The 16,648-nt window shown below is 33.8% G+C and overlaps 1 protein-coding gene across 1 annotated transcript; it reads right to left on the bottom strand.

Annotated features, from left to right (window-relative positions):
- Positions 1-3,021: 3,021 nt before the first annotated feature.
- Positions 3,022-13,849, bottom strand: LOC126777797 (nuclear factor interleukin-3-regulated protein). The gene is made up of 2 exons (XM_050500931.1): positions 13,561-13,849; positions 3,022-5,460 (listed from the first exon to the last, which is right to left on the bottom strand). The coding sequence occupies exon 2, from the start codon at positions 5,413-5,415 to the stop codon at positions 4,309-4,311; it is 1,107 nt and encodes a 368-aa protein (XP_050356888.1). The 5' UTR covers positions 5,416-5,460; positions 13,561-13,849; the 3' UTR covers positions 3,022-4,308.
- Between the last annotated feature and the right edge of the window lie 2,799 nt (positions 13,850-16,648).

Below are 16,648 nucleotides of genomic sequence, written 5' to 3'. Positions count from 1 at the left end.
ATATTAAGTTTTTAAAATATAGGTAATTATTTTTTATTTCCCTAGAAAAGAAATAATTATGGACATAAAAACTAGTGTTTAAAAAAAAACAATGTGATTTTGACGATGACGCACAAAATGATATGGACTACTGTGTAAAATTTTATTTAATCTTTCATTAAATCAGTGTCAAAAATATTTATAAAGTATAAAAGCTCATGGCTTGTGTATGGTATTTTTTCTTTTATTGTGGGTTTTCGGCACTGATAAAGCTAATCAAGTATTTATTTATGATAGTGCTAGAAATAATGCTACGAGTATGTACATATTTTTATTTAATAATTATAATCTGTGTGTTAATTGCTTGTAATTTTCGATGTTTTAAGTGTTAAAATGACTTTTGGCTTTCGAGAGTTTTAATTTGTTTTTATTAGCACAACTAAATTGAAAATATAGGCATTCTAGATGTTGTATTAAATAATTGCCTTGCATAAGTATTTAATCTAATAATGTATAATTTACTTGCCATAGATATTTCTATAAGAACGAATCGTCGTGCTGCATGCGTTACATATATGTATCTATGTTCTAATATAGTCATTTTCTCTTCTTATGTTTTCTTGCGAGATGTTTATTTATATCGATTTGTTTTTATTTATATAGTTTTATATTATATAAACAATTATAATAACAGTATCTTTAATAAAAAGGTGTTAATTTCGATTGTTTTTGTTATCATTTTTCTAAGGGCTTTAGGTAAATATGGTCCTGTTTAACTTGGCTACTTCACAATAAGTTAATAACTTGTATTATGATGGTTAAATTGTAGAAAAGTACACCTGAAGTTTGCTTTGCTTTGCAAAATATAGAGGTGTGCAACACTGTCTTCAGTTATTTAATGAGAAATTTACTTTATAATGTCATAATCGTGTTCAAATTGTATTACTTACTAGATTATTATGTAAGTTAGTTTAAAATGAATTATATAAAGATTGTCGGATTGATTATTGCAGGGTTTAGAATTGCGGGATATTCGGATAAAGATTGTGAATGTAAGATGAGAATTATATGTTAATGAAAAATTAAAAAACATATTACACTGTGTTAAAAGTACGTGGCAATTACAGAAATTAATGAGTAACGGTTTTTAAATCTCCGATTGTACCGTTTTCGTTAGAAGTTGATTTGTGATTATAGTAAAAACGAATCTTCTGAAATATTAAGGTTTTAGTATTACGTCTACATAGTCTATCGACTAAAATTGAAATCAATAATATATTTTGGATTAACTATTATGTAGAGCAATGTTAAAAGTATAATTTAATTAACAAAGCAACTGCTGGTGTATGTTTATTATTTTGTTTGAATATTTTTTTTATTTCTAGATAGTATAAAATTTCAGGATTGAAAATTTAACTGCCTTCTATAATTTACGTATTAATCAAATTTATACCTAAAAATATGAAATGCTTAGCTTATGTTTTTAATAAAATTAATAAACGTTTTTAATAAAAAAACACCAAAAGTCAACTTATAAAGTTTAATTTCATTTTGAAATTTTGTGTTATATATACTTCAGTACTTTCGGTAATATTTTTTCATTAATCAAATTTATTAAATTATTATCGAAATTCTTACATTAACATTATATGTATGAAAAGTATAAAAACGATGGATTTGTGATGTACTTAGCAAAGCTAATGAAATGTATATAATACGAGATATAAGTTTATATGTATTCAACATTGTACCTAAACAAAATATAAATAAAGTTTAAAATCGCTATTGTTTTTTTATTTTATCCCCAAAAATTTTATATTTTGTTTGTATAGAATATTTCGATCTTAAGTTATTGTCCATTCCGTTAAATCCCCCTTATGTGTTTTTAGTGTTATATACTGTTTTCCGAAAGAAACTTATATGATTGTCCGTCTATTAACGACATATATATTTGCAGGTTGCAGTCTGTAAATAAACCCCTAAATTGTAACTTTAATACTATTTCATTGGACTTAGGTATAAATGTAATATTTTTATTATTGAATTATTTATGACCAATAGTCAGAACACGTAAATCTTTATCTCGTGCTCGACGCTTAAGAAAAAACTGCATACAATCTGCCCCATGTATTTGTATAGGCATCGATCCGCATTGGAGCATATTATTATTATACAGTAGCAGAGATGATCCAGTGGTTAGAACGCGTGAATCTTAACCGATGATCGTGGGTTCAAACCCGGGCAAGCACCACTGAATTTTCATGTGCTTAATTTGTGTTTATAATTCATCTCGTGCGTGAAATTATGCCACATGTGTATTCTACCAATCTACATTGGAGCAGCGTGGTGGAATAAGCTCCAAACCTGCTCCTCAAAAGGGAGAGGAGGCCTTAGCCCAGCAGTGGGACATTAACAGGCTGTTACTGTAATTATTATTTCAGTACCGTTTCTGTATGTATAAAATATAGAATTGCCATATTTGTATAAAATATAGAATTGCCATATTTGTATAAAATATAGAATTGCCATATTAAATATATGATTTAATATAAAGTGAGATCCAGATTTGACTAGTTTACGTGTTTTTTAACGGATATTAATTCTTTATGAATTACAAAAAAAAAGATTTACTTTTTTAATTGATCTCGTAATAGGCGGTGAAAAAAAGTAACCTCGTGAGGTAAGCGCTTGTGGTTGATGCGATGCTGCCACATCTGTATCCACCAACCCGCATTAGAGCTGCATAGTAGAATAAGCTCTAATCTTGAGAAGCCCAAGATGAATGTTGGGCACATTGAGCCCAAAATGCCCAACATTGAGCCCAAGATTGAGCTTTTACTTTAGTGATAGTTGTTGTGTATATATAGTCTAAGTACCAAAAGTGAATATTTAACTTTAAAATTTAGTTTTTGTTAAAATAATAAGTATACAAAAACGATTTTCAAATTAAATGAATGTTGTCATCATGTGACATCTTAATATTTCATTTTTTTTTAAATCATAGCTTAAGTAATATATATTCAGGTTTTAAATAAAATAAAATTCATTTTTAATTGTAATGTACACAATTTATTTATATCGTATAGAGTTTCTTATACAAAGATAATAAACTGTAAAATCTTCTTTCTCGGTCCGAATAAATAAATACTTAGTATAACTCCCGCAGGCCTCAGTCCTATCACATGCCATTTGGACAATTGGGAGTATGAAAACTTACAATACAAAACGAATACTTTCAATCTAGTCTTAGTAGGATTTGATAAAATATCCCAACCATGGGTTCGACACTAATGAGACGCAATATCGAGATGAGTGAGACGCCACGCGTTTCATTATTCAAAGTACTCATAAATGCGATTGTATCGCTGTGAGGGACTCATGGTAAGGGCAATGAAGAAATAACCAGAGATCTTCAATGTTTACGTTGAATCGCATATTTAATAAAAAAAAGTTAAACCTCTTATATTATGGCGTTCAGTTCGTTCGTTTGGAGATCTCCGATTGATTGACATCGCTAAGCTTTTACAAACAAGTGTACAAAAATATTAATTTAATGTAGCTATTTTAAGGTAGGTATGTATTGTCGAAGGCACTGGTATTCTTAGTCTGATTGCAATACTCTGCATTACAGTAGGATTTAAAGTGTGTCTTAAAATTACTTTGCGAATTCATGACAGCTAGAGGATCTATCTCTTTTTTTTTTGGTTTGGAACATAACAGGCATTCCGATTGAGAAATACTATACATTAAAAATTATAAATAAACATCTAAGTTGGACTTAATATTATTTAAGACTTAAAGCTAGCTTACAAGAGAAATAGTCTTTAGCTATCGATTTTCACTACCGAATCTTCGAATAGATGAAACAGATCTACTTCTTATTTATTATATTACATAATATACATTATACATAGCTCACCACTAAAAATGCATCTTTATTAAATCTATCACTGAGTAGATTAGTTTTATCTGCTCGAAAAGTCTGTAAACCGAACTAATTAGTCTCATACAGAAAGGTCCACGAACGCGTCGACAACTGCGACTATCTCTACCCTACGAGAGGACAGTACAACGATACGACTACTAGGAAGGATTACAATTAGGCGATGCGACTTAGCCGCGTACAGCTGCACAATATCATACAAATATATATTTTCATCTCTTTACAACGTGGTAACTTCGACTACTAGGGAGGGGCAGGTTGAGACAGTTTGTACGAACAAGATCGACACGTTATCGCGACACGAGTGGTCGCCGCGACTAACGATGTAGCGCGGCGCTGCGCGGTCCAGGCGCAGGCGCGGGGCATCTCTCAGACTGCCACTCTGCTCAGTGCTCGAGCGCGCGCGCCTTGTTCTGATGCATCATGTTCTTCAGCGTCGCCACCTCTGTAGCGAGCCGCGCGAGCTCCGCCTTTAAGTGGGCATCGTCCTCCTCAGCGAGCCTCTCGTCAGATCTCGGTGGCCTGTACTCGGCACCCAATGAGATCCCTGAATCCCTCTCGTCACTAGAGCCCTCACCATCCCAGGAAGGTGAGGAACGGGGACCGGGCTCCTGCTTGATGTGTTGCAGGGATAGGAGAGCACTTGCGACATCTTTGTCACCGAGATGTGATTTATGGCGCAGTTTTAAAGGGAGACAATTATTTTCCGGAGCATATTGTTCCGCTATTTCGTCTCCGGAGCCAGAGAGAGATGACAGCTCATATGGCGAAGGAGCGCGGCGAGATCGTGAGAGATTGAGTACTGAACCAGGTGGTTCGTAATGGGCTGGGTGAGGGTAGTATGCCTCAGGTGCAGGGAGCCTTTCTTGGTAAGGTTCCGGAGCGCGCTGGGGTGGGGGCGATGGTGGGGATGATGGAGGTATTGGGGGCGGTGGTGGAGGTGCAGGCGGGAATAGAGCACTGCTAGTAAGTTTACTCCTCTTGGTTACACAGAGAACTTGGTCACAAGTCGGCAGTGTCGCTAAAACTTGATCGATGCTGATAAGTGTCTCTCCACATATGCCATATTTTTCCTTAATCGCGTCTAGTTGAGCTTTTAGTACATGATTTTCCTTGGAGAGTTCAACGACACGTTGTTCAAGTACCATGTCATTGAAGCGACGTTTTTCACGGGAACGTTTAGCGGCTTCATTATTGCGCCGCCTGCGATCCCAGTATCCATCGTCTTTTTTATTATCGGGAATAAATTCCCTCTGCTTGCGTTGTCCGAAGAATTCCTTCCTCTTTGAATAATCAAAATTGTTTCCATAATCATTAGGGTCACCAGGACTGCCATTTGATGGTAACGGTTGATCAAGTGGAAAATGGGGTGACACGGAGAGTCTGTTGCGTGATTGTGGTTGCACGCGTGATGGTGTAGGCGACGGGCCCATGGCAGCGCCCCCTCCCGCGCTCAGCAGCTGCTGCTGACTCAATATGAACTCGGCGACCATGTTTCGGCGGACGACGCCTTGTCCGCACGGATCTTCACTGTGGTTCTGTAACAAATAAAACATAACGTTAGTATAACGTTGCAATTTTATAAATAGCCTTACAAAATAATACGCTTGCAAAAATTCTGTCGCAAGATCCTTCGCAACTAAGCACGCGGATCACCTTTGTGTAACCGCGTTGCCACACTAACACTTTTTGTTCCCTTTAAATTATAAAATAGTATCATTTATATTTCACCGAATATTCCATCACATAAAACATATTCTATTGTGTTAAACAGTATTGTAACTGAATTATATTTGATGAAATAAATTAATCGAACTTGATTTATTTCAAAAGCCATTTTAAAATTTCAACGTCGTCAGATCTATTCAGAATGCGAAATGAAGAAAAATCCAAACCTGAGAGCATGTGACCAGAGTTGACTAAGTGCTTTATCAGCTATCATCGGTTTCTGAACAATAATATTTAGATTTCGCAAAACTCACATTGGTAGAGACGTGGATGGAGAACGGTAACCTCAGCAATTAAATATTCTATATTATATTCACGACCCTATCGACCCGATGTCAATGACCGTTACGTAAAACTAGCACCGAATTTCGATGGCTTTGCAAGTCTAGTTTAATAGCGGAATGAGTATCCTCTCACCGATTATGGTTAAATTAAACAACGACAGGATGTTGGTCACAAAAAGTCTCAAAGCGTTGTTATCAGCCGAGGATAACAATGAAAGAATCAATCGCAAGCACCCATTGTAGAGAAGCTATAAAATTTGATACTTTTTTTTCTAAAATGCCACTAACGAGTACAAAAAAGAGCTGAGCAGTCACGTTACTCGGCACGCAGTGAACTCGTGGGCAACGTGAGAGTTCTTTCTATATCCGAAATTATTCGTTTACAAAGCGATTTGCATGTAATTTTAACTATTTCAGAGCCTCAGGACACGTGATCCGTGGCCATTATACAGGATTATTCACGATGTACTCCATATGAATTTCGAAAAAGATCATTAGGACGACTCCAGAGAATTTTAAGATGTTTTCGAACGAACTCATTGTATTCAGAAAGCTTTATATAACTATTTCCTATTCCAAACATTATTTCATGTAAATTAGCTACTCATAAGCGTTTCCGTCGAACTATATTATTGTTTAAAACGATATAGACTAGTATGTTGATGATAATTTGCTCTTTCGACCGCAAAGTAAGGGCAATGAGATGCAATAACAGTTATGCTGACGTCGTATTGTTGTAATCGAGAATAACGCAACATAATACATACATAACCATTTCCAACCTTTATGCTTGGAGATCCTTTGGATTAAAAAATATATATTGCTAACATACAAAATTAACTTTTTAATTATAATTATACCTGTCTTTCATTTCTTTTAAACATGGAATGTATTCCTTATTTAAAAAAATAAAAACCCTAGTTATTAGACAACTTTTATTATCAGAAGAAAAGTAATAGATCATTATACGGAACTAGCAGTTGCTGGCGAGGCAGGTTGCAAGCGGATTGTTACCAGTCGCCCGTTCGGTGTCAGTAGGCCGCTCTAGATGCGCGCGCGCACCCGTTACGGCTAACTGTCGATTAAAAGCCAGCTCTAATTGGTCGAAATGTCAGTGGGTCTTTTGCACGTTTCAAGCGAATTTTAAATATAGTGTTATAATATTAATATAATTGATTGAATGTATGTCAATGTGAATATAAATGTGATAAGTCATATTTGCGTAACTGCACTTTGTAACTTTTTAATATGATGTTTAATTTGAACATATTAATTAAATTATTTTAAGCCACAAAATGCTTATTAACGTTTATTTCTATGGAATATTAAATATTTTTAATTCTATAAAATACAGTTATATATTGAATAATTAAAAAACTCGTTTAACCGGCTGTTACTTCATTATAAATAAATTTTATTCAGACGAAGCTGGCGATTCGTATTTTAATTTTAAGATAAAAAAGATTTCATTAAAATTATTATATTTATATTGTGTTAATCAGTAGGCTATTTACCTTTTATTTTGTAATAATACCCTTAATTTTTTTTATTATTAATACATTTTGCAATTATGCACAATGGTATACAGTTTACAAAATAACTGCTCTATCAAACTAAAAAAGTGTCCGTTATTTACCGGTTGGCAGCACAAACGGTTAAACACTGCCTTAATGAGTAACGGACATTGTAAGAACATTGATTTGATATTATATAATACATAAAGATGAAGTTATAACATATATGCTCACTATTATAAATTTTAGTGGTCACTTATTGGTTGGTTAATTTAAGGAATAAAATACGGACACTTCCGTTCGTTGATTGTAAGAATAAAGAGCGGGCCGATTCGGTCTAATTTGAATAGTTTTAAAAATATATCAAGCAATTAAGTAGGTAAACTTTAATCAAAATTCGTAACCTAATAAGTTACAAAACCAATTACACAAGTTACCAGATCCAATTTGATAACAAAACTCTATAGTAACGAACCCACGTCTAACGGTCGTCTTGTATAACAATCGGCATTTGGACAGTTATCGCTAATCATGTACTTTCGTTTCACCGTTAGCCAAAAACTGGCACTGTACGGTATCACACTTTTTTATGCTCATCTCGTCTAAAACTCGTTATGAAACTGCTATGTTTCGTCACCGCTGTCAAGGTTGGGTTGGGCAACTTCGATAGCTCTGGCGTTCTAAATTTAAACTACAATTTTAAATTTCGATCAAATGAAACCTTCTTGCATTCGTTGCAAGCAGTTTTGTAGTGTATTTTGACAGGTGACCTTTGTGCTACAGAATATATATCGACTATTTAACAATTGTCGCTAGATTTAAATATATTTTAAATTTAATTATATGAATGTTTTCAGTACAAGCGGATTGAGTTAGGTTATGTTCTAGCGACCTTCGCATTGAACTACTGTTACACGTGGTTGCGTCACGTTGCTCGTTCAGGTACGTGTGAGAGGCAGTATTGCACGTGTATCATCCCCCTCGGTTATTTTTAGCAGAATAAGTCTTAGTTTATTACATTTAATTAATACGTAAATTTGAATTTATATTTTAATGCAAATATTTGATTAAATAAACCAAAAGGGTTTTATCATTATATATATATAAAAAAAAAACAATTATATCGTGTGTCACAAACTCGGTGAGTCAGGTCGTGATAACTATACAGTTCGTTCCAACAAGAATATGTACAAGTATGTGCAAAACGCTTAAATATATAATATACGTATTTCTATAAGCATACTTAAAATAATATTAATATTTGAGAGTCCAATTCAAAGACAAAATATATTTAATTCAAATAAACACTATCGAACAAGAGTTTTACAGTGTTATTCACACGTTTTTACGTTTTGATACGTAGATTCTATCGACCGGTAACCGCTATGAAATGCCATAGTTACTCTTCGGTAGAACGTTACTTTTTTATAAGAATAAAAATATTATCTAATGTTGTTGAGATGTAGTATGATCAAAAGAATTTCAACGTCTCAGCAAATATTTTACGAGTGTCAACAGGAAATGCATACCAGTCTGATCTTGAGTCTCAATTACATAATGCGATGTTCAAGATGAAAGATAACATGAGCATGAGACTGAGCAGTCGATTTTATTATTTTTGATGATTGTCATATTAGTTGTATATGACAACGGGTAAATGAAAGATTTTTAGCATGAAGTAATATAGCTTATAACCATCCCCAATAAGCGGGCTTTTTAAACAAGGAGACAATTCTTCTTAGAAATTGTCACGTTATCGATCTAATTAGCAACTACCCAGTTGAGGATCGGTAGAAGTTGTATTGTAATAGAATCGAGAGCGTGTCGAAACCGTTATCAATTAGTAGAATTGCTTGTTCGTGAGATTAGTGTTCGAAGAAACTCTCATAAAATTAATATACCTAGTTTGTTTACCATGCAGCTAATAACAATTGTTATAGTTAGAATTTAAATAAATATCAAAATAATTGTAATAAATTTATAATAGTAACGTAGTAGTATAATGTGGTTATAAAATCACACTTCCTTATTACATATTGTCTTAAGGACGCCAACGTTATAAACGAATGACGCTTAAGAAATGTCTTCGTTTATTGAAATGCGAAATCTAGAATGATATTTATTGTCTTTTAACAAAAAAAAATAGCAATTACTTAGCGAATTTCTTTTCTAATGCTCAACCAGGAAGAAAATAATTATACTATAGTGCAAGGTTAGTTGAAAAATAAAATATTTGCACACGATGTTGCGACGTTTCTTATGAGCCAAAATGTAAATTGCAACGATTGGCTCAGAGTGGATCAGTGGACATGACCTTAGTTTTATTGTCCTGCGCACGTGTTGCATCGTCGAGCGGTCACGCGGCCTGTGACACGTGTTCTTGAACTCACGTTGCTTGCGTAACAGCGCACGTTCTTCTTAAAACCGTTATATAAAACGCGATCGTAGTTGTAAATAATTAGACTTTAACGCCCTTGAACTTGTATTTCTAGACGTAGTTTCCTCTAGTTAAGCGAAGTTATAGTACAAATGTATAGTAATTCGTAATAACATAAAGAAACGTGACAGAATATTTAAATTGTTTTTAAATTGTGTTTATAAAAACATTCGCACGTCTTAATGGCGCCGCATTATTCATGCTCTTGACCTACCAAAGACAATTACTGGCTCACATAAATGCTCATAGACAATATCAGCCATCTTGGAAAAAGTAGAGAAAGTAGTACAGCGGTAACTTTCCACACGCTCGCCGCTATTGCTCGGGAAAAGTAGGCCGACCGCCATCTTTAATTTGACATTTTACCATCTAACAAAAGTGCACATGTGTTAGACAATAAATATTAAATAATTTAGCTTGTATGGCTCCATAGTCTATACCCTTGAACCCAACAGCTATTTAATTATGGCGCCAACATGTTGCCGTTTGAATAATGATTATTCTCTGTGAATGGTCAAGATGAAGATGTTTTCAAAACATTTGATGGGATTTATTTTGTTGTGCCTATTGAGAATACCGACATTAGGTATTGCCATTTTAATTCAACCTTAATAGTTGAGGATACAAGAAGAAAGGTCGAAATTTTGGATACGTTTCAAGCATTTTTCTGCTGAAAATCGCGTATACTTGACCGATTTTCAGATTCGCATTTAGCGAAGGCCCAATTAAAGAGCAAGCTATTTTTGGGACGGCCTCTCAGTCTCCCGATAATAGTTTGGTGTCAAGGTTGCGTTTCGTAACTCCTCGAATGATAAACGGCTAATATAAAACGTGTCAAGGTTTTCTCCCTTACTTTTCCGGTTGAGGACTTCCCTATCAGATAAAGTTAATCCTTACGCAAATACGTAGTGTTTGGGTTAGACAAAGACAAATGTACTTATCGACCTTGCTCTACACAGTTAATTGCTACATTATTAAGAAACACTTAACCTATTTTCATGTACTAGATTCTTTGAATTTAGCTGCTCACCTTAGCTCCTTATGTAACGTGAGTATTATGATTCTAGGAAGTATCATACACATGGCCAAGATCTTTAGTGTTCCAACTTCCCTTATTGCTCATTATTTGTAATCTGTACATTAATGTTCAGCAGTTTCGTGTTATTGTTCTGGTTTCGCTTAGAGTGAGTCACCGGGAATTCCCGTTAATATTTTAAGGTGTATGAAAACATTTTAACGTTGTTCGATTTTCGAACTGAAGTATATACATCATGTTTAGTTTTTTTTTGCTATTGATGCACTTTGCATGGTTCTTGGTAAGTTAAGACCTCCAGTAATGTACATCGTACATTTGTCTACTTCATCGCAATTGGCTGCGAGTACTCACGTGCACATCAGTATGTAGGTTACAGTTACGCGAGCGGGCGAGATAAAAAAAAATAGGTCAAGTTATCTTTGCTTGTCCTCGTACCGATGAAATTATCGTCGGCGTTGTTATTGCGCATGAAAAAAATGTAGATTACGTAACGTGCGCTCATTATGGGCTTCAACGAATACAACATCTATATGCGACGCATGATTAGAACGATAATAAATATTTTCAAAACTGGCTCACGAGGACAACTGATATAATGTTTTATCAATCCAACGCGATTTTTTTTTATTACAATATATTGCGTTAATAATAACGCAGATGATTTAATCGCTCCGAATGATCCAATGTTAATTATAAAACCAGGGTCATAATTACACTACAATTGTAAACATAATGGGTATTAAAATTCATAGCTTCGTGTAACGCGAGTCATGATGCACGTTTAACCGAATGCATACGGGCATGACCTTACGGTCTTCAATAATACCTTCCGGACGACCTTGCTTTTTATTTCCTGTATTACATCACTCACGTACCGATAATGCACTTTACACTCGAATGCTACACTTCTTTGTCTGTCAGCTATTATTAGAGTGCGGAAGCTCGTTGAAAACAAGTTGTTAACATTGCTGTAGTTCTAGTTTGTATTTACTATGCTCGTGTTATTTGACGTTTTCTCATTATCTGTGCAATGTCGCTGTGTTAGTTTTGCAGTGGATTGCGCAATGCCGCCCTAGGGACGTTGCGTCATACGTAGATAGCTAACTGACCTTTACACGATCGATTCAAGTCTCAGGTTTGCTTCCGAACGGTTTGTTTGAATTGTTTATGCGAACGCAAGTTTATTTATGGACGGGGCGTAAAACGTGAGGGCAATATCGTTTTATATTTTCTGGAAGTAACTTAACTTTTTTTTATTTCGTTCTGCGATTAGATGGAATAAAAGTTTTTGTTTCAGAAGTGTTAAGAAACTTGTTTTTAAGAAACGAATGGAATAAAAAATGTCTGAAATAAAACGTATTTCAATTTGTTTAATTTTTTAATAAATTTATTAAAAAATATAAATTTTAAGATGTCAAATGTTAAGATTTTTCTTCTTATGATAATACTCGACTATACTTAATCTAGTTCCGTACATCCGCAGGCGACTGCACGCTGGATTGGAACCTTGAACCAGTTGTGTAAGCGTTTACAATGGCTTACGACAGAGCCGTCGTGCCTGGCGCCGCTTACGACACTATAGTTACTACTTAGCAATGACTATCCCTTAATTACCAACTTGCATATAGCTTTGCTTCATATATCAAAACATCAATTTATTTACTTTTGCCTATTTGTTACTTTACTTAAGTAAAAAAAAAAACTGAAAATTTTCTGCACGGTAGATAGAAAAATTACAGAATATTAAACATAAACATTACAGAATATTGTTTTTACAATAAATAAATATGTTTGATATCTAAATAAATTTTAATTGTCTAAATTAAATTTATATGTAACAATGTTTTAAGCATTTTATCGTGCGTATCGTCTGAGCGAAAAAATAACACACCTATCACAGACAAAGAAATCAAACTTTGTACGATTATAAAACAAAGGAATGTTTTAATATGATAAGCATTAAATCTACCAAGATATAACAACTGGTATAAACAAAGATAATACTGAAAACATAGTTGAGGAAGCTGAATCGCAAACAAAAGACCAAAACAAGTTCACTCGGAAGCAACACAATGTTCAAATACCACGAATTAAATAATTTAAAGTTGAAATCTTTTGGCACGAGACGTAGCGCTCATGAGTAAACATATTTTTGTAGCCGATGTCAATGACATTACTAACATTTCTATGAAAACGCGAACTCGATTTTGATGGGTTGACTGACTCATCTCAATTGTTGCTCATTTAAATTTATTAAAATATAACAGAATATTCTTGAAATTTTTAATGATTTATTTGATTTTTATTTGAAATTTTTATTTGATTCAAATATTTAAAATGTGTGGGTATGTGCATTTTAAACACCTTACGGTTTTACATCCATTTTCAATTTATTTTACTTTTTTAAATTCATTTTCTAATTTTTAGAGCTTTTTTTTAAAATTATTTAAGCTAATTTTATGAAATAAACATGCAAAATTAATTTCAAAACGATTTTAGATCAAAGCAAAATGTTCGTTGAACAAATGCAACAGGTAACTTCTGTTTCAACAATATTTAAAAAATTAAGTAAATACAAAAATACCTTAATTTATGTAAGTTAATTTAAATAAAAATTATATTGCACAAGGAATACTTACGAAAATATTTGCGGTAATTTTGCACTCCTTATCCGGAATTATCCAAATAGTGAGAACAATGTCATAATTTCACAAAAAACAGCAAAACACAAAACCGTCTTCGGTGGAGTTTATAGTGCGTTAAAATGGAACAATAAATGTTATGCACCCACTTTACACGTCCCGAATGATTTTGTCACTATCACAATGTTGTTATGACGAAATATTCACTGCGAATGGCGTAGTACTCTAGTCACTTGGACTTGTCTATCCTCTGCGAAGTCTAGAGTGCGACTAAATTTTGTAGTGGGGTCGACCGACTCACGGTCTGCAGCGCGCACACTAGCACATAGTACTGTTGTGTGAGTTGTTGCAGCAGTGTGTGTATTTGCGCTTGTGTGAGTTTATTTACGTAACCTGGCTGTGTGTAATCACTTTAGTCGGTGCTATTGAGTCAATGTAATGTCCGATTTTTTTAGCTAATTCGCGATTGAGTCATGTATTTGTGGCGTTTTTGTGTTTCTACGAAATCTGTAATCGATTGATAAGCGTTCGTTTTTTTAGCAATTTAAAATGGTGTAATGAATTAATTGTAGTGTGAGCTAATTTTCGACTAAGTTTTGCTCTGGTCAATTTTTCGCTTGTTTGTAATCGGCTGACGTAAAAACTATAGCAATGCTAAGCGTTCAAGCCCAACATTTATGATATTACAGCACATTTAAGACTACTTCTGAAAATAATTTCAATGCAGCAATCTTGCAACAAGTCAATTTAAGAAATTCTGGACAAAATTTAATAACGTCTCATTGTTGTTGCATTATTTATTCGTTATAATAATATGAAGAACAATGAAAAATAACATTATCCATATAATTCAACGCGGAATTTTAGTTGTACCTATTTCACACTACGTTTTAATTTGCAAGGCATATTTTGCTTTTTTTATAATTATTGTTATTAATATTCTGTTGCACGTTTTTATTTTTTGGCTCGTTTACATGTTCTACAGATCGGTAAAAAATTGCAATTGTTTAAATTTTTAATTAACATCCCGATGGATTAGCTGTTTCATAAATATAACTCAGAAGATTTATGTAATAAACATTGAATAAATAAAATTTAATAGAACTAATATAATAATTAAAAAAAAAAACTACACTGCTAGACTAAAATATGAAATAATTTAATTTAGGCCAATACGGATTATCACGAACATATTATTTGGGATTTTCAGCATATGAAAACACTCGTAAGATTTAAAACAACAAACGTAGTTATTAATACTAACATTTAGTATTTGTAAAAACGATTAAAATTACTATGTGAATAAGTAGAACTAAACTAAAAAAAACCAGGTCGTTCATTTCCCACCAATGGCCACTGCCATACACTATTTCATATATGGCCTTTCATCAAAACCTCATGTAGGTTGTCTGCAAGCTCAAAATCAATTATAAAAACAAATTAAGCCGAAAAAATACATCGAATCCGCGGTCTTCGATTGAAATCCAAACTTTTCTGTCTATATCTTTTATTTTTAGTTGATTTGTAACTGGAGTAATGGTCTGACGATAAGTACGTCATAAGCATTTGTACCGTAAGGAATAGGTATTTTATTTGTTTCATTGTTACTGCGCATTAACCATGTTATATACATGTCTCATGGTTGTATATCTCATGTATATCCTTTCCCTTGTACATGTAATACATTTTCATCATTCGCACTACGAAACTTTGGAATACTTTGCCTGAGTCTGTGTTTCCTGAAAAGTACAACGTTGGTGTCTTCAAATCCAGAGTAAACAGGCATCAGGCAAGTCAACGGTCAAACGCTGGCCTATTAAGGGTAAAAAAACAGACTCGTTAACCCTTCGAGCCAAAACATCATCCTTAAAGATAACTATAGAATTATCTTTGAGTATAAAACTGATATGGGTATTCGGCCATACAAAAACGACTGTAATAAATAAATTACTATAATTTATATAGGGTTGTGACCACTTACCATAAGGCTTAAAAAACTATTTGCATACGTAGTAATCTGAGGCTTTGTAATGTGTTATATTTAATACGTGTAATTTTGTTGGTGGTTCTATTAATAATAATAAATTGTTACAGTACAGTAACAGCTTGTAAATATCCCACTGCTGGGCTAAGGCCTCCTTTCCCTTTTTGAGGAGAAGGTTTGGAGCTTATTCCACCAATGCGGGTTGGTGGAATACACATGTGGCACAATTTCGATGAAATTAGATACATGCAGGTTTCCTCACGATGTTTTTCTTCACCGAAAAGCACGAGCTGAATTATAAACAGAAATTAAGCATATGAAAATTCAGAGGTGCTTGCCCGGGTTTGAACACACGATCATCGGTTAAGATGTTCTTACCACTGGGCCATCTCGACTTTTTTTTGTTACAAATAAAATAAAAATAATCAATTCAAAGTCAGAATTATATATCCTGATTCAAAAGTCTAGTTGCCAGATATAAAGCCGCAGATCCCGAGTTTCTAACCCAGTTCAATATCCATGTTGGGTCAATAAAAAGTTATGATTTTCCATTTTAAAATTATGGTTTTTTTAAGGTCATGCGTCTTCACTCTTTCCGGCCGTATTGGATTGCCATCCCATCGGATTATGAGAGTGAGGGAATAGAGAGTGCACTTTTGTTTGCACACACACTTGTGTACTTGCGTAGTGTCTCTAGTGATTGGCCGACGTGGCCGATATCGGTCAGAAGGGCATCATCACAATCAATATGTCTTATTTTGGAAGTGAATTTAAAAAAGGACTAACTTCATTCTATATTTCCTTCCGATCGGGTGATAGAAATCCTATATCCACTTTCATTACCTACTTTAGTTATTGATTTTTGTGACTAACGTTTCGTAGTGTGTTTGTGTGTGCGCAAAAATGTTGAAAATTATAGGTGATGTAATATGTGTCCAGTAGGATGGGGAGGGGGCTACCACCCAGCGATGTCGGGTCAAATGAAAATATTATGAAAATTAAATTTGAAATAAACACAGTTAGCCGATTCTAACAATGGTAGAAATACATATAAAGAAAATAATGAGGGGTTATTTCATATGTCCCCCATAAAATAAATAA

This window comes from Nymphalis io, chromosome 24 (genome assembly GCF_905147045.1).
Source record: "Nymphalis io chromosome 24, ilAglIoxx1.1, whole genome shotgun sequence".
In the NCBI taxonomy this organism is placed as follows: domain Eukaryota; kingdom Metazoa; phylum Arthropoda; class Insecta; order Lepidoptera; family Nymphalidae; genus Nymphalis; species Nymphalis io.
The sequence above is the reverse complement of the archived record's forward strand: the minus strand, read 5'-3'. Positions and strand labels throughout refer to the sequence as shown.

What these genes read in the sequence shown, in the direction of transcription:
- LOC126777797 (XM_050500931.1), bottom strand. Translation starts at nt 5,415, where the DNA reads ATGGTCGCCGAGTTCATATTGAGTCAGCAGCAGCTGCTGAGCGCGGGA.